At 36.5% G+C, this 22,981-nt stretch overlaps 1 protein-coding gene across 10 annotated transcripts in view; it reads right to left on the reverse strand.

Moving 5' to 3' along the window:
- Positions 1 to 5,667: 5,667 nt before the first annotated feature.
- The window catches only part of RELCH (RAB11 binding and LisH domain, coiled-coil and HEAT repeat containing), a 120,773-nt gene continuing 103,459 nt past the window's right edge, over positions 5,668 to 22,981 (reverse strand). For all 10 annotated transcript variants that reach the window (XR_013408289.1, XR_013408288.1, XR_003724664.2 and 7 more), the window contains 3 exons: positions 21,459 to 21,547; positions 14,262 to 14,332; positions 5,668 to 7,370 (listed from right to left, as the gene is read on the reverse strand). Coding sequence is in view for 7 of the 10 variants with exons in the window: in XM_015122143.3 (XP_014977629.1) it covers positions 7,250 to 7,370; positions 14,262 to 14,332; positions 21,459 to 21,547 (281 nt within the window). In the remaining 3 variants the exon portion in view is untranslated. The remainder of the gene's footprint in view (positions 7,371 to 14,261; positions 14,333 to 21,458; positions 21,548 to 22,981) is intronic.

Below are 22,981 nucleotides of genomic sequence, written 5' to 3' on the forward strand. Positions count from 1 at the left end.
GCCTGCTTGCAAGCTCTGTAAGTAGGCTCTGTGTTGGTCTTATTCCCTCTATCCCTATGCCTCGCATAAAATAGGTACTCCATAAATATATGGTGAATGATGAATTACTTGACCATCTTTTGAAAAAAAAAATGGCTTCTCTGCATTTACAAATCCCTTGGTAAACTTGGTGAGGCTTGTTGATCAGGGGTACTGCCAGAGAGCCAGATATGAATATAAGCTCAGCCTAGCTTTTCAGGCCACACATAGATGGTACACTCTTTATCTGCGCTCTTATTTAGCCCACATTTTCTACCTCAGATATAAACAAGGACATTATGAGAAACTCAAATACTTGCCGAGGTCAAGATGCACAATACTACACCAGCCTCCTGACCAATAATAGCTCTGTCGAAAGAACATTGGATTAGTTTGACATGTGGTCTTAGCAAACTCAAGTATGAGTTTGGGGGACTTTGGAGGATGTCTAATTATGCTCACAAACCATCCTTTTAATCTAGTTGACAATTTTGCATGGAATTGGTATCAAGTTCAATAATTCATTAATTCAAAGTTTGTTGAGCACCTAGCATATAAAAGGCATTCTTTAAGTACTGAAAAGACACTGGTTGAAATGAATAGACATCATTTCCTCTCACAGAGATGAGACTAGTGAGAAAAAGAGACCAAAACAAAACAAGAAAATGAGTACTGGTAAGAGTAATCATAAAAAAGAAAATCCAAGGTGATATGAGGGAATTACAGGGGGTTACTTTAGATTGAGTGGTCAGAAAAGGCCCACCTGAAGAACTTATTTAGATTGAAAATCAAATGGTAATCCATATTTCATAAAATCTATTGGCTTCTCATTTTTGAAAATCACATTTGCCCAGCTCTAGTCTTCAGTCACCTCTCCATGATTTCTTGAGGATAATAATAAAAATGCCGTAAGGGTTTGAGTAGTATAGCAAAGAAAACAAAATGGTCTCCACATTTGATATGTAGCATTTATCCCCTAAGATCTGAACACATTTATAGCTTTAGCAAGAAACCTAGATTATAACTTTTTTCATTATTGGTCAATGGTTAACTGTAGAGGTTCTTTTTAAAGATAACACTAGGAGCTATTTATTTTCAAGAAATGTCAATTCTGATTTTCCTCACTAGTATGAAAAGTTTAGTTGCAAGATTAAAGGAATGAGCCAACAAACTCAAATTACATATCAAAGGAAGCCAATTTCTGTGAGAATCAAATGTATATGAACAGACATGAGTGAAGTTATAAAGGGTAAAATATTTTTCAGAAACCTAAATAAATTATGTAATGGAAAATTTTAAGTTGACTACTCATTTTTATCACAAGTTTTGGTAAATAAAAAAAATAACCTTGCTAGTCTTTACTAGGTTAGAAACTCTAAAAGAGAGGTTAAAGTAGGCAAAAAAAACAATCAAAGTGGTTTCTGCCTTCTACTGCAATTTTTCATCAATTATGCCTGGCGTGGTAACCTATTTACTTACTGGAACATGAGATCTAACAAAAATATGGAGAAGAGGGTTATCAATGTTTATTCATGCTTTAGTTATTCAGTGACTTAAACATTTTAACTCCACCCTGAATTTTTCATAATACTTTTGTCAAGTGAAGAATCATGAGGTTCATAAACTTGGAAACAAGAACTTCCTTTCTCATAAAGGGCGGCAGCCTCCAGGCTGGCCATCCTGCAGGTTGGGAAGCATAGCCTCTGGCAGAAGCCAGGAGCAAGCACTTTGAGGGAGGGGTAAAGGGAACAGGAATTGATGTTGACTGGCTTGGCCATATACAACTTCAACAAGCTGTAGGAGGAGTCATGAATATTAATGAAAGGAGAAACATGCACATATAAGCTTCATGTCTCTTCATGGACAGCATGTTAAAAAAAAATGGCAACATTAACATGACCTGAGGGTGGCATTTTTGGCCCTCTGACATCAAAAGGTGAAGCAGAGGACACAAAACCCTCACTGCACATCGTCCTCAAGTGGGCCAAAACTTGTCTGGAGACAGTGGTCAGTTTCCAGAAAGGGATGCATTGTGAAATTAGTGAGCGGTCACATTGAAACTGCAAAGAGGTGGCTGCAAAGAGGGAGGGGGCGTCCAGTAGCAGCCTCAGACTATTCGCTAAAGGCAATAAAGGAATAAGTTGTTGGTTTCTTGTTTTCCAGAGCTGGTTTCTGCATCCTCCTTAGGAAAGAATTCTGGTTAAAGGTTAATAAGGAAGAGGCATACTGAGGTGTGTCTGACCTCCCATCCTGTCATGCTGGTACCTTAGTTTTGAAGGTTTCTCTGGGGTCCCCTTGGCCAACAGGAGTCTGTTCAGTCAGCTGTGGGGCTTAGGATTTTACTTTTATTTCCTACTTTCCTACTCCTTCAAGTGCTAAAGCACTTCCAGGTTTATTATTCTGTAATTTCCATAAATAAAGTCCTGTGAGGAATAGAGAACACATTTTCATGCTCTTTGGGGGTAAGAAAATAATTTGACAGAAAGGTGACCATATTTAGAAAATCCATATGAAAAATAAATCAGAAAATGATTTACATTATGAAAATATTCACCTTTAAGGTTCATTATTTAATACATGATGGGAAGGCTTATGAACAGAGAAAGCTAAGAATTTAAAGAATTGTCAAGTAATGATCAGAAATGAAGACAAACCACGTATGAAATCATAAAGTCAATGAGAAATTATTAGATTTATATTACTCAGCAATGTATATTTTATAAAGAGATGATCTGTAACATTTCCAGCTTTGTTGAAGATGCATATCCTGAAAATATCTAAGGTTTAAAATGCCAACAATTCAAGAAACGATTACTTTCCAGGAGGGAAGCAGTTTGTTAAAATTATAAAAAGCATATTACTATCAACAAATGACACCCTAAAAACATCACTGACAAAGAATTTAATATACATTAACACACAACACAAAATGCCAGCTTATAACTACATATATTTTACTGCATTAAAGTCCCTCCAGAAATCTATTCATGCAATGGTCTAACTGAAATAAATATGATGGATTAGTCTGTAATGGAATAAAAAGAATTAGAATAGTAATATAGTTCTCTGTGTAGATACACTGGGGACAGAATTTCCCAGATTATTGAAGCCTCTGGAGAAAAGCAAATAGTTCATATTCCTCATGACACTGAACTGAAGATATTATTTATATACTATCAAAATAACATATATTTGTTTTTGATGCAGTGTTAAGTTTATATTAACTGTTATGTACTTTACGATTGGTGTGGTCTTACAGAGAACAGGATGTTTTAAGATTTTTTTCTTAAACATGCTAAGTAAACCACAAAAAAGACAATCAAAACAGTTTCCTGTTCTTGGTCCCAAAGAAAAAATATGAGTGATGAGATGTGCCACTTAGAGACTGTGATTATAGTGTAGGCTCACACACAAAATGTCTACAGAACACATTCTTATGTAGTATGAAGAACGTCTAAAATCCAATTATTTTACCAATATGCAGAAACTTACCTGATACATTATTTTTGATTAGTACTTTGTCTGTATTTTTTTTTTTTCTTTTTTTTAGAGATGGAGTCTCACTCTGTTGCTCGGGCTAGAGTGCAGTGGCACGATCTCAGCTTGCTGCAACCTCCACTTCCTGGGTTCAACTGATTCTCCTGCCTCAGACTCCAGAGTAGCTGGGATTACAGGTGCATGCCACCATACCCAGCTAATTTTGTATTTTTAGTAGAGACAGGGTTTCACCATGTTGGTCAGGCTGGTCTCGAACTCCTGGCCTCAAGTGATCTTCCCGCCTCAGCCTCCCAAAAAAACGGGATTACAGGCGTGAGCCACCACGCCCGGACAGTCTCTATTTCTTTTTAATGTACTGAAAAAAATAGTATCAAAACCAAGCACACTGTAAAGTTACAGTAGAACTTTGAAATAGATGTCTACTCACACAAAAGGCTAAATTTATTTCGTAGTTTTCTTACAAGAGAATTAACATCCAACCTTGAAGTCTGAATTTTGTTACCTGGCTAATCAGGAGTATTTCATGAATTAGAATTGCTAATTACAAAGCTTTTCTTTTTTTTTTTTCTTTTGAGATGGAGTCTTGCTCTGTGGACCAGGCTAGGGTGCAGTGGCACAATATCGGCTCACTGCAATCTCCACTTCCCAGGTTCAAATGATTCTCCTGTCTCAGCCTCCCCAGGAGCTGGGATTACAGGCCTGTGTCACCATGCTTCGCTAATTTTTGTATTTTTAGAGGTGGGGTTTCACCACGTTGGCCAAGCTGGTCTTGAACTCCTGACCTCAGGTGATTCGCCACCTTGGCCTCCGAAAGTGCTGGGATTACAGACGTGAGCCGCGGTGTACAGCCCAAAGCTCTTTAAGTGTAACATTGAAGAGCTAAAGTGTAACTTTCTTTAATGTACTGAAAAAATTAGTACATTCTTTACATAGAGAATAGTTAAGAAAGTATAACCAGCACAGAATGTTAGCTGTAGTTAGCTACTGCAGTTCAAAGATCAGCAGGGTAGTAACTAGAGAAAGTTATATCCTTGGAGTTCAAATAATGGTCCAAAATAGGTTGTCTTGAAAAATGGGATGATGAAAAGACAGTTCAACACATACTGATCTCACCTCCCTAAACTTTAACAGAGACTATTTGAACCAACTTTTTAAAAATAAGAATGTGATGGCACCTTGACTTGAGACCCCCATTAATATGATAGTGTATAGTAGTTGACATATCCTAAAAGCCATGGATAATGAGGATGGCATGACTTAAATTACTCACAATTTCATTCAGGTTGAAAATCAATTTGATGTTTAACAAAATAATCTCACTAAAGGGGTGAATAATGCAAACCAATGAAGGTCATAGACACCTATGTATAGAGATAGATACTGCCATCATTCAAGCACTGTTCCTGGAAGAATTCAGCTAAATTAGTAATTATGGCACTTCTGGATTTCTGAAAAAATTTAATCTCTGGATTACTCTGGAAACATAGATATAATTTTAAATTAGCTTTTCATTACTTTGCAAACTTAGTTTTTCATTAAGTTGAACACTTACAAACTTGTACCATAAGTTTACTTCTGTTTAAAAGGAATGAGTATGGGAGTTTTATGCCCTATTTTGGACTCAGTCCAAATCTCAGTCTCAGGGATTAGTGTCTGTCTTGTCTGTAAAGACAATACGTATTTTACTAAAAACAAACAAACAGAAAACAAAAACCACAACGTGAAATCTTAATGATATTAAAATATTTAAGAAAAGAGACTTTCACTTGAAATACACTGTGAATCTTGCCTACTGTTGCCTTTTAAAAAAACATTAGAACTTAAATATATTCACTAATTAATAAAAACGTTCACAATAAAAATACATTCTATCCATTCACCTGATAACAAACATACACATATTCTACTATAGTTGGAAGCAAATCAGAGTTTAAACATTATTCTTCCAGTTACTTCTGAAATGTATTAGTTTTATAGCAACATCGTCCCTTTTTAGTAAAAGTAAACCAAAATAGGTAATTTATATAAATTATATTTATAAAATATTGGTATATTTTCATGAACATAGGCTTTTCTCATTTTTTTGCTTAATAGAAAGTATAGTGTTTCAAAACAAAAGTAAAACACATAGCCCAAACCAAAACAAAAACATATGCAAAAACATTTTATTTATAACAGATCAACATTTTTGACATGAAAGGTAGCCACTTTCAATTTCTCAGGAATGCCTAGAACCCAACAGTTTTCAGAAAGACTACTTGGTTCACAATTATTTCACTGTAGGTAAATGAAATAATTTCAGAATGAACTTTTTAAATGGCTTTGCCTATGGCAAATTGTTTTATAAACTTGAATGTATGGTAAGCTAGCTTTCCCAGGAAATGAATGTAATCCAACTATGTTCCAAATGTATTAAACCAGTTTATACAACAAATACGAGAATCACCTATATGCATCAACTGTGCTAAAACAAGAATTCTTTTTATCAAAATATTCATTTTTCAAAAAGGCCTCACATTAACCCCTCAAACCAATCACCCCCTTCTTATGTCCAGCACTCTTTTCTACTTCAAGTTGCGTGACTGTATAGACAACTGTCGAATTCCAGTGGAACTGTACACCGACTTAAGACTCTATGTAATATACATCAAACACAGGAAGTCACTGACTTTAAGGGACAAGGTGATAACTAACTAGTTATAATTTAGCCAATGTCTTTTTTTATTTTAGAGGGAAAAAAAGTAGCCCCCAAGTGTCCTTAACTTTTCAGTACTTCTCTGTAACACACAGAATGAAAAGGTACTCTCTAAAATTAAAATCATTAGAAAATATCTTAAATAAAATGTTTTACATAAATTAAGTGTTAAATTTCAGATTCAAACTATATTTTCTTCTGTATCTCAATTTGGGAAAAATCTCACAATTATTAACTCTTCTCAGTTACATTTATTTTTGAGCATTTAAATCTATTACACACCAGTTTGTAAAATTCACCTTGGTTACCTCTCCCCATGCCTATGTGCTGTCTTTCCTCAGGTAAGTCCATTATATGCATCTAAGTGCTGGGGAGGTTTAAATAGCACTTAAAAAATATTCATGAGAGTTCTGAAATGAAGGTTTCATCTTTAGCTATTTACTGTAGGATTTGTAATTCAAATCATCACAGCATCCTAAAGAAATACTGTGTGAATGGAATGCACACAATTCCTACAGAACACACAAACTGATGTCCAAAAGGCACAGAGTAATGCTGGTGGCTCTTTCTAGTCAGTTAAGAAACAATAAAAAGTCTGCATTATTCTTTCATAATTTAAATACTTAAGTAATCTCCACTTTATTATTTTATAACAATGACTTCAAATTTACATTATTTTAAGTACCATTGTAATAGCTTAGTGTATAATACAGATATTTGCGAATATCCCATCCAAAAATTAAAAAAAACTTCTTCACTATATATATATTTATATAAAAATTATTCTGAAAGACAAGAACATAGACAAGGGACTTGGTACAGACCATCAACTCAATTTTCTATCACCACAGTTGTAACTCCAAAATCAACAAATATACAGCAGTAATTAAAAGCAGTGCAAATATCTTTGGAGGTTAGGATAAAATTATAATGCAAGAACATAAAACTAAGGAAATAAAAAAGGCAAGTACTTCAAGTACAAGGAACCAGTCGGCTTGAGGTCCATCTTAGTGTTTACTGGGGGCTTCCTTCCTGCTTCTACTTCTTTCTCTGAAACACATTGGCCAACATGGCACCTGATGTTGTCAACTGGCCCATTTTGTTCAAAAACTTGGTCTTTGTATCTTCACTCACTAAGCTTGCAGCAATTGACATTGAGCTAGGAAAGAAAATTTAAAATTCATGTAAAGCAACATAAAAAAATAACAATTTTTCATTTCTTTAGCAGCATATCATTAACGAACACACTCTGAATTGGCGTCACAAAAGGGAAACTAATATTTATGGAGGGTAGTTTGTATACGCCATCCTAGGTTAGCAGCTTTCATGTTTGTTATCTGTAGTAGAGGAAGCAGTACGTGTAGTGGTTAGGAACAAGTCTGGGACTGGACTGAATCTTGGCTCTGTTTACCAGCTTGGGTAAATTATTTAATCTTATATGTAAAACGAGGAGGATTCTAGTATCTGCCTCCTAGGGTTATTATGATTATATTAATACAACTGTAAAGTGCTCAGTATAGTGCTAGGCACATAATAGCATGATGTAATTGTTAGTAGTTATTCTTTATCACTTCATTTAATTCTTACAGCAATCCTGGAAGATAAATATTATCAGTATTTTCACAAATGAGTAAACTAAATTGCAATGAGGTTTTGTGCTGTGCTGATGATAATCCTGTGGTATATTCCTTTTTGGGGGGATATTCCTTTTTTCGGGGGGTGTCCTGAATTGCCAGTTGCACTGATTTCAATCAACAGTTTCAAATCCATTTCTTCTTTTTCACCAACCTACTGTGTAGGGAATAAACACAATCTAAATGACCACTAAAGATTGCTAATTTATCATAGTACTGAACAGAAACAGAATAATGATCAAGCACAATTTTTCAATGATCTGACAACTGTCCTGTAATAGATTTGGAATCCAGTTTATTGCCTTGTGGCTTTGGCCAAGATGGTTTAGATCTCTCTGACTCAGTTTCCTCATCTGTAAAACACAGCTTGTGATTTCTGTTGTAAAGAATTCTGAGGATTAAGTAAGATAATGTGTTTGAACATGTCAAAGACAACATGTGGCAAGCTGAAGGTGCTCAACATGTCTGTTGAATCTACTGCATGAGGTGTGTCCTGCCACGGAGGGCACCTGGGTCTATGTAGTCTATAAGGGTGTGCACTGTGAATTACTCAAGTTAAAAACCAAACCACAACTCCCACCTTGAAAATATTCTTCACATTGCTCTTCTGACAGTACACCAATGGGTTCTCTTTCCTGCTGCTTCTCTTCCCACAAAGTAATCTTCCCTAAGGTTTGGTATTTGGCTCTTGATTCTTCAATTATAAAACTTACTCTCAAAGTTTCAAATTGAATTGCATCCCTCTTCCTGACGGTCAGTCCCACATTACTATTATTGGCTAGATAAAGCCAACATCTCAAGCTTTTGTTCACACCCTAACTTTAGAAATAACTCCCCATTTTAATTCCCCCCCACTTTTGCCAGTGGTTCTACTATTCTCCTCTGTTCTAACAGTGAATTTAGTAGCTCTTTCTACTTCTATTTCAAACCAAACACAAGTCCTGTGACCTTATTCTTTGAAGCGTCTCCTCTACTGTTTCTTTTTACTTCCATGGCTAATACTTCACAACTCAGTGAATTCCAACAGTCTTCTATCTTTAATAATCAGATTAACTTCTATAAGTCACTTCTTGATATCACATCTTAGCTCAAAAATCTTTAATGCTTACACACCACCTACAAGATGGAATGTGCTTCGCATTCAAGAAATGTAGCAATCTATTTCTTGTTTTTCCATACCCCTGTCACTGACTATCTCTTTGACCCCCTGCAGTCAGGTTTGTCCAGCCTACTGTTCAATCACTCTCAAATCTTTCTATCCATTGCCTACCCATCTTTCAAAGCCCAGCTGAAGTCCTGTGGTGCCTTTCCTTAACATTCTAGCTTTTCAGTGCTCTTCCTTTCTTTAGAAAACTCAGTGTAAGTCAAAATATAAGTATGATTTACATTTACATCTAGAAAAAGGGGATGTATGGTCAGACCATAGTTGAGATATCAAGTTTTAATGATATTCTAAGAGGAGGCCAACCATGATGTTAAGGAGTCTGGAAACTTTAAGAGGTAAAAATGAAAGGAATGAAGAATATTTGGTCTGGAGAAGATTTAGGTGACTTAACTGATATCTGCGTATATCATACGTGAAAAATTGGATATAAATGTATACCTGCAGGGGTGTATATATCTACATAGGTCTACTGATACACATCACAGTCACCTGGAAAACTTTTGAAAGTGCAGATGCCTAGGCCTAATCCAGTACTTCTGATTCTTTCCATCTGAGGTAGGAGGCCCAGGTCTATATTACAAAGCTTTTCAGTTAAAAAAAAAAAAAAAAAATCATTGCATTACAGCAATTCCGCCCCCACCCCAAGACAGAGTGTAAATTTTTATCAGTTTTATAAAGGGGTTTGTAACACTCTCCCACCCTCCTACCAGATGATAAAGACTTGTTTTAGAGGGCATAGGAATTTTGGAAAGGGAGATTTTAATCCAGGAAAACATACATTTTAAAAAAGAGTTATTAAAATGAAATGGGATGCCTTGTAATGTGTATCTTCACTGCAAGTTTTCAAGCAAATCTCAGATCTTTTCTTTGCAACTAATATCCCTATCTTCTTTAAAACTATTTATGGCCTATATTATTTCTCTCTTTTCTTCTCTTTAAAATCTCCACTTGGGCCAGGCTCGGCGGCTCACACCTGTAATTCCAGCACTTTGGGAGGTCAAGACGGGTAGATCACCTGAGGTCAGGAGTTTGAGACCAGACTGGCCAACATGGTGAAACCCCCTCTCTAGTAAAATACAATAATTAGCCGGGCATGATGGTGCATGCCTGTAATCCCAGCTACTCGGAGGGCTGAGGCAAGAGAACTGCTTGAACCTGGGAGGCGGAGGTTGCAGTGAGCCGAGATGGTGCCACTGCACTCCAGCCTGGGAGACACAGTGAGACTCTATCTTGAAAAAAACAAAAAAACAAAACAACCCCCCCACAAAACAAAAACAAAAATAAAATCTCCACTTGATTTCTAACACCATTCTGGTTTGCCTTCTATTTCTCAGTTAAGTTCTTCCATATGCATCTGAAATGTTGGTCTCTAATTCCATGACTGTTCACCTTCTCCCCATCAGAGCCCCCTTTTCAAATGATATCATTTATCTACCACTGCTCCAACCGTAAGCCTTTAATTACCACCCATGTGCTGCTAATGGTTCTTAGATCTCAGTGAACTGCCTGTAAAACATTCTACCTGTGCCTCAGATTTTAAATATTCCTCTTCAGAATAGTTCTTCCTATAGTTCCATTTTGTTATATTTTATCATCATCCGTTTAAATGTTCAGATCAGAACTGTAGGAATATTTTGATTCTGTTCTCCTTCACTCTTAATCAGCTGCCAAGTTAAACTGAGTTCCCATCTGAAATATGGGTCTCAAATCCATCTTCTCATATTCACTGCCATACACTGGCATTATAACATGGTGGTTAAAATTGCAGTCTCAAGGACAGCAATGCCTGGGTTCTGGTTCCTCCACGTAGTAGCTAGGTGGCCTCTGAGCAACTTATCTACCTCTCTGCCATCTGTAAAATGAGAATAGTAGAAGTATCTACTTTGTAGGGTTAGTATGACTATTATTAGCAAATATATGAAAAATGCTTAGAATGATATCTGGTTCATAAGCATTACTTATTGTTACCTTCCCATCCAAGGCCACACTTCATCTCATCATGGGTTCCTATAACAGCTTTCTAATCTGTTCCACCCACTTCTCTGTTCCCTAGAGGCTGGTTCCTAAAGCAGTGATTCTCAAGGTGTGCTTCCAAGACCTGCAGCATTAGCTCCACCTGGGAACTTGTTATCAATATAAATTCTCAGACTCCACTCAGATCTTCTGAATCAAAAACTCTGGGGATGGTACTCAGCAATTTCCAGTTGATTCTGATGGACACTGACTTGATAACCAAAGGTCCTAAGTGTTGGCTACAGGTAGCAGGCCAAATCCAGCCTGCTGTTTTTATAAATAAAGTTTTACTGAAACCCAGCCATGCGCATTTATTTACATATTGCCAAAGGCTGCTTTCCTGCTACAATAGCAGAGTCCAGCTCAGTAGCTGTGAGAGAGATTGTATGGTCTCCAAAGTTTAAAATAGTATTTACTATCTCTACAAAAAATTTGCCACCACCTGACCTATAACACAAAGTCCAAATCTCCCAGTGTGGCACACAGAATTCTTTACTGTTTGGTGCCTCCTACCTTCATATACTTATCTCTACCATTCTCCCACATGTACTCAGCGCTCTAGCTTTTTTTTTTTTTTTTTTTTTTTTTTTTTGAGACGGAGTCTCGCGCTGTTGCCCGGGCTGGAGTGCAGTGGCCGGATCTCAGCTCACTGCAAGCTCCGCCTCCCGGGTTTACGCCATTCTCCTGCCTCAGCCTCCCGAGTAACTGGGATTACAGGCGCCCGCCAACTCACCCGGCTAGTTTTTTGTATTTTTTTTAGTAGAGACGGGGTTTCACCGTGTTAGCCAGGATGGTCTCGATCTCCTGACCTCGTGATCCACCCGTCTCGGCCTCCCAAAGTGCTGGGATTACAGGCTTGAGCCACCGCGCCCGGCCGCGCTCTAGCTTTACTTACAGTTCCCAAACAGGCTTTTCTGTAACTTTGGCCATTTTGCACAGTGCTGATTTTTCCTCATGTAATCCTCTTTTGCTCTTTCTTTTTTCCTCCCTAGTCAGTCATTCATATCTGAAGAATCCTGTATTCCTTTTTCCGTGGAACCATTTGCAGGCATTGTTTTAGTGCTTATCTTTATTTTTAACTGCTTCTTTTTCCCACTGTCAGCTGTGAATACCCCGAGGGAAGAGATTATGACTTGCTGAAGCTCATCTTTGTGAACAGCCCATGGTAAGCGCTCTGAATTTACTTACTGCTGAATGAATATGAGAAGGATACCAAAATAGTTATGCATACATTTTCTGCCTGCAGATCAGTGCTTTTCAAACTTTTCTGACACAGATCCATAGTAAGTGCCACATTTTATGTGATGACTTGTAGTACTTACACAGGTAACTGATGTTTCATAAGAAAGACTCACCCTTACCACTTGGGATGTACTCTCTATTTGATTCTATTTCTTGGGATGAAATACCTATCACAACCAATTGAATTAATTAAGCAATGTACTAACGTCATGATCTGCAGGTTGAAAAATACTGCTTTTAACCACAGGCTCTTTGGAGGTGAAATCCATGTATGCATCATCTTTGTATTCCCCACAGCAAAAGGCAGCGCTCTTCACGGATACAGATATCTTTATCTGCACTCACTCTCGCTTTTCCTTCCATCTGAGAAGCAATTCCTTTTAGTGCTTCAAGTAAAAGGCTTTCCTCTTGTGCTTTTGATCTATGATAGACTTCAGAGGAAGGGTGGGGCCAAGGAAGGCTTCCCTGAAGAGGCAACATCTAAGCTCTTTCCTGAAGGATGAATAGGAACTAGCCAGGCAGAGTAAGAATACTCCTGGCAGACAGAATCATATGTGTAAAAACCTGAGGAGAACAGAAGCTTGCCCTGAATCTGATTAAGTCTCTAGATCTAGACCCAGCTATCAAATATACAAGAAATAGAGAAGAACATGTTAAAAGACAGAAGAGAAATGCAATCAGCAAAATTCAGAGTGTGGGAAACTCTATAGGACAAATGACTCAGTGTCTTCAATAAGTAAATTGTATGGAGAAAAAAGGAATAGAAAGGTAACATTCTGTCTATGGATTGAAGGAGACTTAACATAGCAACCAACTGCAATGTACAGAACTCATTTGGATCCTGACTCAAAGAAACAAACTGTAAGGAAAGACAAACAACAAATCACTGACATTTATAAAACAAGGAGAAATTTGAACAAAGGCCAGATAGTTGATGATATTAAGTTGTTATTGTTATGTTGGTGTGATAATGATATTGTGTTTATGTTTTTTAAAATAATACTTATGTTTAAAAGACACATATCAGAGAATGGGAGGGAGAAGTAGGTGGGGTATGGAAGAAACTGAAGCTGGGTTACAGTTATAATATGTATAGAAATTCATTATATTTTCAGTTTATTTTTGTGTTTGTTAGAAAAACTTGTAAAAAACCTCTATAAAAAACCACCAATAATATAGAAGATGTGAATGTGTCTATTGTTTTAATCCTCCGTAGCTAAAATGGTTATATATGGAGAAGACTGCTTCCATTCTAAGAGTCTTTATAAAGTAAGGGTTCTAACACATCAAAGACGTATGTGTGTTGCGCATGGGGAACAGGGAGGAACGCATGCGCGAGTGTGTGTGTGTGTTTCTAGACCCATAGGATGAAACACTTATTCCCGGTAGTTAGCCTTAAAGAAAATACTTTTCAGCTTTTTATGTCTAACAGAGTCTACTTAAGATGCTCAAGGTTACCTCAGTAAGAGTACGTACAGTCCATTTGTAAATAACTCCCACTCCTGAAAGTCCAATGTTATATATACTCTTTCACACCTATGCTTATATTTTAATTTTACTGAATCCTTGGATTCCAATTAGTTTGATTAGAAGCATGTGACTAGAACATTCCCAAGCTTATAATCCTTTACGCAGTATGTTGTTTATCTTACAACTCCTGTCACAAGTTTCTAGACATTATTTTGACCAGTGAGTGAACAACCCAGCTACATATCAGAATTTTGTTGGAAGCTTTTGAATGTCCCTAGGCTGACTGAGAATATTGAGAGAAGGCACAGGGCATGGGATGGAGACCTGAATTTTAAATTCCCCAGATAATTCTGATGAGATGGTTTATGGATGAGGATTTGAGAACCAGTGACTTAAATCATTTTCTTGTCTTCTAAACGAATGACTATAACATAACACAAAATGACACATTATACTGATTGATAGCAAATTTAGATAGAAAAATTAAGGTTAACATGTAGCCTTAAAAAAAGAATTAATGTCTTACCCTTGAGGCTCTTGGACGGTCTTGTTTTCAACTTTTTGTTCACATTCTTTTATCATGGAACTTAAAATAACCTGATTAAAAAAATTTACTTTAGTGAAATACAGTTTACATAGTAAAATACTATGGTTTAATCTAATGCTTTAATTTTTAATATTCCCATAAGCTAATATGTTAATTAAAAATTTAGTTTTGGCAGTCACTTTGTTAAAGGAATTCATATTAGATTGCTAGACTAGGTACAGAAGTAGCTTTAAAAAATCTCGATCATATAACAATAATTTATTTTGATTTTCACTAGTCTTCTTTCTAAATGTTTTCTATTCTCCCTTAGCTTACCCACCATCTTCTAATGTTAACAGTAAAATTTATATACATCTATATATTTAACATACACACACACTATGGTCACACACATATTTTCCCAGTAAAAGCTGTCCTGTTCTACGCCCCTTTGCTTTCTCCAGGTTGCAAAAAGCAAGATCCCTTATTTTAATGTCTAGAGCTGAGACTAGGCACAGCTCCATGGCTACTAAAATATAATGAGGGATATGCTGGGTGTATAAAAGTTAACACCATTCCTGCAGGGAAACTGAGTGAGTGATAGAAAGGTTAGAGAGATCTAAACTGCTGCTCTGATATCTGGCAACCACACCAGAAAATGAATGGCTCTTCTGAATATTCTTGGCCCATGTTTGGGCATGGAGGTCACTAAAAAAATATTTATTGTCTACCTACTATGGGCTAGGCACCTTTTTAGACAGGGGGGATAGAGCAAATAAAACAGACAATATTCCCTACTCGTGGAGCTTATGTTCTAGTAAGAGAGATAGATATACAAAAAGCAGGTAAGTTATGTAGTATATTAGAAAGTGATATGGGTTTTAAAAAAAATATTGAGTAAGATAAGGGGTATTAGGAAGTCCAAAGCAGAGAATGGTACAATTCTCATGGAAGTGTTCAGGGTAGGCTTCAAGGAGATGTTAATGTTTAAGTAAAAACATGAAGGAGATGGAGGAATAAGTGCTGCAGACACTAGGAAGAGGCTGCTCAAAGGCTGTGACGTGGGAGAAGACCTGCCATATCCTAAGGAAAGAGGCCAGAGTTGGTGCAGGGTGAGCAAGGGAGAGAGGATAGAAGATGAAGTCTTAGATGTACTAGAAGAGAGGGCTGGATCCTGTAGTGCCTTGAGATTATGATAAGGACTTTGGGGATTATTCTGAGAGAATGAAACTTTTATCATGCATCATGTGGGAAATTCTAGATTACCCTTTTTTGAATGTATTCTCTGCTTCCCCACTCTCTTGTCTCACAGGTTATAGCATTTGTTTGTTTGGCTAGTTTTTTGCTTTTTGGTTTTTAAGGGGAAATTTTTGTATTTTTCTTTATCCTCCTCGCATTGTCTGTTTCCTCCAGTACCCTCCTTCTTTCTTCTATATTTTCATCTCTATCTTTGGTATTCTAGGCTTTTCGAAATGATGGGTAATCTTGGGATGTCTACTAATGACTGGCGCACCAAAATGTGGATTAGAATCTCTTTATGCATGGGTAAACTTCACTTTAAGTTAGATCTGGCACCAACCTAACTTTCTGTTGATCTGTTTTCCCCTGTAGGCATAAACCTGACAGCCAGAATTTGAAGGGTAATGAGGTGTCCCATCATTAACTAGCTGTCACTTATTTTCCCTCTTTTCAGTATGGTTTTCAGCTATGCCCGATATCTCAAGTCTACAGAGCAAAGCTCCAGTCTCCTTTCAAGGTTGGCAAGGGAATCTGGGAATCTGATCCTTTTAAAGTCTTTAAATTATTCTTCTTATTCAGTCCCACTATACCCTAATGGAGGTAGGGCAATTTGTGGTGAAACAGGCTTGCTTCTTATTTGTTCTGTCCTATAGACTTAGATTTAGCATTTATCTTGGAAGCAAGGATCCTCAACAAAATACTAGCAAACTTAATCCAGCTAATATAAAAGGAATTATACAACATAACCAAGTGGGATTTATCCCAGGAATGCAAGGTTGGTTTAGTACTCTGAGATAAATTAATGTAACACACTGTATCAATAGAAGAAAAAACAACCTCATGGTCATCTCAATTGATGCAGAAAAAAATACTTGATAATATCTAACATCCCTTCATTATAAAAACATTCAAAAACTAGGAATAGAAGGAAACTTCCCCAACCTGATAAAGGGCATCTAAGAAACATACAAAGCAAAACTGAAAAGAACTAAAAGGGGAAGTAGACAATTCCCAATTATAACTTTTTTTGTTTTTTGAGACAGAGTTCGCTCTTGTTGCCCAGGCTGGAGTGCAATGGCGCGATCATGGCTCACTGCAACTTTTTCCTCCTGGGTTCAAACGATTCTTCTGCCTCAGCCTCCCAAGTAGCTGGAATTACAGGCATGCACCACCATGCTAATTTTGTATTTTTAGTAGAGATGGGGTTTCTCTATGTTGGTCAGACTGGTTGTGAACTCCTGACCTCAGGTGATCTGCCTGCCTCGGCCTCCCAAAGTGCTGGGATTACAGGCATGGGCCACCACGCCTGGCTGCCAGTCTTAACTTTTAACATGTCTTTCAACAGCTGATGAAACAAGCAGGTCACAAAAAAACTGATACGAAGATAGAATTGAACCATAAAATTAACTAACCTTATTTTATTGAAATATATAAAACAGTATACCTAATAAAGACAGAATGTATATTCTTTTCAAATGCCACACTGATCATATTCTGGGTCATTAGGATAACTTTAACAAATTTCAAAGGACTGAAATCACACTGCTTTCTGACTGTAGTTAAGTTAGAAATCAGTAACAAAAATATCACTAGATAATTCCCATTGCCCCCCAATTAAACAAACCCCATGGGTCAGTAATGAAATACTGGAAATAAAAGTGTAATTTGAACTAAATGATAATAAAGATAGCAAATGCAAGGGATACAGCTAAAACAATACTTAAAACCTTAAATTCATAGCTGAGCATGGTGGTTCAAGCCTGTAATCCCAGCACTGTGGGAGGCCAAGGTGGGTGGATCGCTTGAACCCAGGAGTTTGAGACCAGCCTGGACAGCATGGCAAAACCCTGTCTCTACTAAAAATACAAAAAATTAGCTGGGCATGGTGGTGCATTCCTGTAGACCCAGCTACTCGGGAGGCTGAGGTGGGGGGATCACTGGGAGGTAGAGGTTGCAGTGAGCCAAGACAGCACCCTGCACTCCAGCAAGGGTGACAGTGAGACCCTGTCTCAAAAAAAACAAACAAAAAACCAAAATCCTTAAATTAATATATCAGAAAAGAAGAAAAGTTTAAAAATAACCTAAACTTCCTCCTCAAGAAGTTAGAAAAATAGAAAAACAAACCTAAACAAAATAAAAGGAAATAAAGATGAAAACAGATATAAGTAAAATAGAAAAAAAGCAGTAGGAAAAATCAACACAGCTAAAAGTGCAATATTTGAGATTAATGAAAATGATAAATTCCTATTCAAAACTAACTTTAAAATGAATTAAGAAAAACAAAACAAAACAAAAAAACCAGGCTGGGGATGGTGGCTCATGCCTGTAGTCCCAGCGTGTTGAAAGGAGATCTAAATAAATATAAGATATAGCATGTTCTATATAGCAAGACTCAATCATAGAGAAGACTCCCCAAATTAATTTACAGAGTCAATTCAATTTCAATCAGAATCTAAATAAGATCCTTCTTGGAACCTGTCAATATAATACTAAACTTTACATGAGGAAGGTAAGGGTCATGAACAGTCAAAACATTTCTAAAAAAGGACAAGATGCTGGACTTGTCCTACTGGAATTCTGGACTTTTAAACAAGACAAATGTAATGAAGACAGCATATCGCTTTTATAATAATTGACAAACCAGTGAGAAAGAATGTTCCCCAATAACAGGCACGTACATACATTGGAACTTCATATATGACAGAGGCAGCATTGCCAATCAGTGCAAAAAGGATGAACTGTTCAATAAATAATACTGAAATAACAGATTGTCCATATAGGAAAAAAAATGTAATTGGAATGCTAGCTCACATCATACATAAAAACCAATTCTAGTAAAATTAATGATTTTATTATATAAAGTCAATTAAAAAAATTTCAGAAGTATAGGAAATAATGTCTTTTAGAAATGATCAATAAATCTGACTATTAAAAAATTAAGAATCAGTGTTCGAAGATGCCAAAGATATGAAAAGACATATAAATTGGAAACAGATATTCATAAAACATAAAATTGACCAAGTATTGGTATATTCCAGATACATAATGAACTTCTAAAAAATAACGGTTAAAAAGACAGCCTAAATGAAAAATAGGCAAAAAACCTAAATAGACTTTAATAGAAGAACACAACTCATCAATAAGCATACCAAAGAATGCTCAAACTTGACAGTAATTAAAGAAATGCAAATCAGAAACATAATGGTAATTTTATATCCACCAAATTAGAAAGTTTAACAATCCCAAGTGTTGGCAAACATGAGAACTAAGAGGGTACTCCCATACACTGCCTATAGGGGTATAAATTGTTAGCATTTCGGAAAACAATTTAGCATTAGCAGGCAAAACTGAAAATGTGTACACTGTACAACTTGTTGATTCTATTCCTAGTTTGTATCTCACAGACAAACTTTTGCACATGTGCATCATAAGATGCTTGTAATTCTGTTTATAATAACAAAATACTGAAAATATCACCTATTTTCCCAGAAAGGAGAATGGATAAACTATGGCATAATCATACAAAGGAATACTATTCAGTAAGGACAATAAGATAACTACTTTTGCAAATATCAATAAGAATGAAACTTATAAACAAAATGAGTGAAAAAAGCAAATCATATAAGAATACATACAGGAGATTCCATATATACAGGATAGGAGAAATATGCAAAATTAAACACTATGTTGTTTAGGGATAAATAAATATGTGGTAAAACAATAAGAAAAATATGATAAATATAAAATTCTGGGCAAGTGTTAAACTTGGAGGAGCACAGGAGAGGGACATGATTACGGAGGGGCATATATAGAACTTTTAAGATACTGGTAATTTTCTATTAAGCTAGGTAGTAATTACATGGGTGTTAGTTTAATTATTATTATTTTAAAAATTTTTCCTTTTTTTTCCCTCATCAACTTTGTGACAGTATAATTGTTTTTTAAACAAGACTGATAGTTAGTCATAGTCTTCTGTGTCAACTTGGCTAGGATATAATACCCAGTTATTTAATCAAACAGTGACCCAGGCATTGCTATGAAAGTATTTTGTAGATGTGCTGAACATCTACAATAAATTAATTTTAAGTAAAGGAGATTATTGCCCTAAAAAATATGGGTAGGCCTCATCCAAGCAGTTGAAGGCTTTATGAGCAAAAAGTGAGGTTTCCTGAAGAAGGAATCTGCCTCAAATACTGCTTATCAGCCTGCCCTCCATATTTTGGACTGAAGCCTGAAACATCAATTCCTGCCTGAGTGTTCTGCCTTATGGTCTCTCCTACATATTTTGGACTTGCCAGCCCCCTCAACTGCATAAGCCAATTCCTTAAAATAAATCTCTTAATATATCATTTTGGTTTTGCTTCTCTGGAGAACCTTGACTAATACAAACACATATGTAATATAGCCTTTGAATGTACATCCTACTTTACATTATGCAATGGTATTCTTCTGACAGAAGGAAGAGAACAGGCAAAGGCATGGAAGCAAAAGACAATGTATGTGATGGAGATGAATTAGTTTGGCATGGCTGGGGCAGAGTGTGTGATGGAGGAGAAAGGGAGAGGGATGAAACTATCAAGATGAACAGGTGTCAGATGATAAAAGGCCTTGTATGTAAGAAACTTGTAAAAGGTTTTTAATAGGAGAATAAGATGAAGAGATTTATACTTTAGAAAAAGTACTTTGGCTGTAGTGAGAAACAATAGTAGAGAGCTAAGATTGGAGAAAAATTAGGATATTCTACAATGGTTTCAATGAGGTAACAATAAAGGATTCAACTAACAGGGTGGCACAGGTATAAAGAAAGGGAAGAGATTAGAAAGACATTATGAAATTAAAGAACTAATTGGACATATTCCATGTTAACTATCAGGTATATGATTTGGGGAGAAAGCCGTGTGGCATTAGCCAAAGTGGGAGACGGAGAGTAATTCTGGTTGAGGGGATTGGCCATGCTGAATTTTACAAGATGCCTGTAGGACATGCAGGTGAAATAGACAGGTAGCAGTGAGCCAGGAAGTTCTATGGCTCCAGCATGGGGTTAGAGCAGAAGATGAAATTTGTCTGATAGTAACATATAGTAGAGGCAAGTTAGATGATGAGTATGGATGAACTTGTTCATGGAGAGTAATTCTAATGAATGAAAAGGTGAGGTAAGAAAGGAGGGGAGATTGGGAAGAACTGACTAGAGAAGTAAAAAAAAAAAAACAGGAATAGAATGGAGTCCCAGGAGCCACAGGAGTTTTGAATCAGAAAATGCTGCAGAGAGACCTGAAGTTATAACAACAAAAAGAAAGTCCTGTCAGGGTGGCAGCTTGGTCACGAGTGATCTTAAAGATGGCAGTTTCAATGGATTAGTGTGATGCAGGGAATATGATGTACCAATAGACACTGTAAAAGTTGAGAGAGTAAATGTGGATGATCAGGAAGAATATGAGACTTGGAGAGGGATGAAAGGAAGTTTTTGCTATTTAGGAGTTCAGAGTCAAACATCGTAAAAGGAAAAGCTGATGGAAAAATAGGTTGAAGATACAGAATAGAAAATAAATGATAAACAGGGATTTAGAGGAAACGAGGGGAAACAGGAGACAAACAGAATGAAATAAAATAGTTATGAGGAAATGAAGACAGAAAATAGAAACTGCATCTAAGAAAGTTGATGGTCAGAGATAACCAACATTTTATAGTTAAAAATTTTCACATACATTATCTTATTAAAGTCTCATATTAAGTGAAGGCGAGTGTATTATCCCTACTTTAGACAATTAAAGAGAGGCTCAAAGATGTGAAAGGAGTTGTTGAAGATATCACAGCTAGTAAATAAGTTGATAAAATGACATTGAGCTAGATTAAAAAAAATTAAGTATAGCATATGATAAGCCTCACATAGAGAAGAATGCAAGTCTGTATATGAGGGATTAAAATATGAATATGGCACTGCTAATCACAGTGGCTCACCTCATGCTCTGGAGAGAGATGTTCCATGTCAGTCCGTAAACATCTGAGACCAGGTAAAAAGTGATTAACCATTAAATCCTCTGAAATGACTTGGGACAAGGTAGTTAAGGGAATTAAACGAAACCAAACTGGTATGTCCAACAGAACAACCGAGTTAGTACCATATAAAAGAGAAGCCTTCTTAGATGATGCCTATTGCATGGTGATCACTGAGGGTAAACAGGCTCCCCTCAAGCATGAATCCTCACGTGCAGAGTAAGTTATTTATCAGGAGTCAATTGTGTTTATTCACACAAATCTATTTATGTCAGTGGTATTCATCATTTAAATTACAGAATGTCATGGAAATGTATAAAATGAGCATAACAATTAAATCATGTAACCCAATCAGATGTTTCAATGAATATGAAAAAAGTACAAAAAGTAAGTTTTCCGGCTGGGTGTGGTGGCTCACGCCTGTAATCCCAGCACTTTGGGAGGCTGAGGCGGGTGGATCACGAGGTCAGGAGATCAAGACCATCCTGGCTAACACGGTGAAAACCCATCTCTACCGAAAATACAAAAAATTAGCTGGGCGTGGTGGTGGGCGCCTGTAGTCCCAGCTACTCGGGAGGCTGAGGCAGGAGAATGGTGTGAACCCGGGAGCTTGCAGTGAGCCGAGATCACGCCACTGCACTCCAGCCTGGGCGACAGAGCAAGACTCTGTCTCAAAAAAACAAAACAAAACAAAACAAAAAAAACCAAAAAGTAAGTTTTCCATGACAACTAAGTTGAAAGATTTGGGAAAAACTGATAAATGCAAATTGCTTAAAACATTGCTGTTTAACTATTAGGTATAAGACAATTGTAAAAGATTGAGAAAAATATAAAAATCTAGAAAAACTCTATAGTGCATAACAGAAATATTTCTGGATCCTCTTTAAAGAACTTTAACCTGAAAATCATAGACAATTGCATTACAGATATGATTTACCTCAGAAAGAAGATGTTTAACTATAATTCACAAAAAAGAGATGACTACATCAAAAGACTGGTAAAAGAAAATAACATATATACATTTTAAGTTAAAGTAAGTTAAGGGAGATACCATTTTCCTGATTTCTTGCTTTAGCCATCCTGTTAAACTGACCTACTATGGGTCCTGATTGAGTTGGGTAACACAGCTTTTGTGGTAATAAGAGCATTTGTTAAGTTTAGGATTACTTGTAGTTCTTAGTCATCTTTGAGTTTTAGTTGATTATCTTGATATTAAAAGGTATCAGGAAAGCAGATGCATTTCTCCAGAAAACAATTCATCTTGTTCATTCACGTCAATTCTGATACATTCTCCCTTTATTCTAGTTGTTAGCCTGTAAAACTAGCTCCTATTTAATATCACACCACAAAAATGCCAGTAAATGAGTTCTCTTATAAAGATAATTTATTATTATTATTTTTTGAGACAGAGTTTTTTGCTCTTGTCACCCAGCCTGGAGTGCAGTGGCATGACCTAGGCTCACTGCAACCTCCGCCTCCTGGATTTA

This window comes from Macaca mulatta, chromosome 18 (assembly GCF_049350105.2).
Source record: "Macaca mulatta isolate MMU2019108-1 chromosome 18, T2T-MMU8v2.0, whole genome shotgun sequence".
NCBI lineage: Eukaryota > Metazoa > Chordata > Mammalia > Primates > Cercopithecidae > Macaca > Macaca mulatta.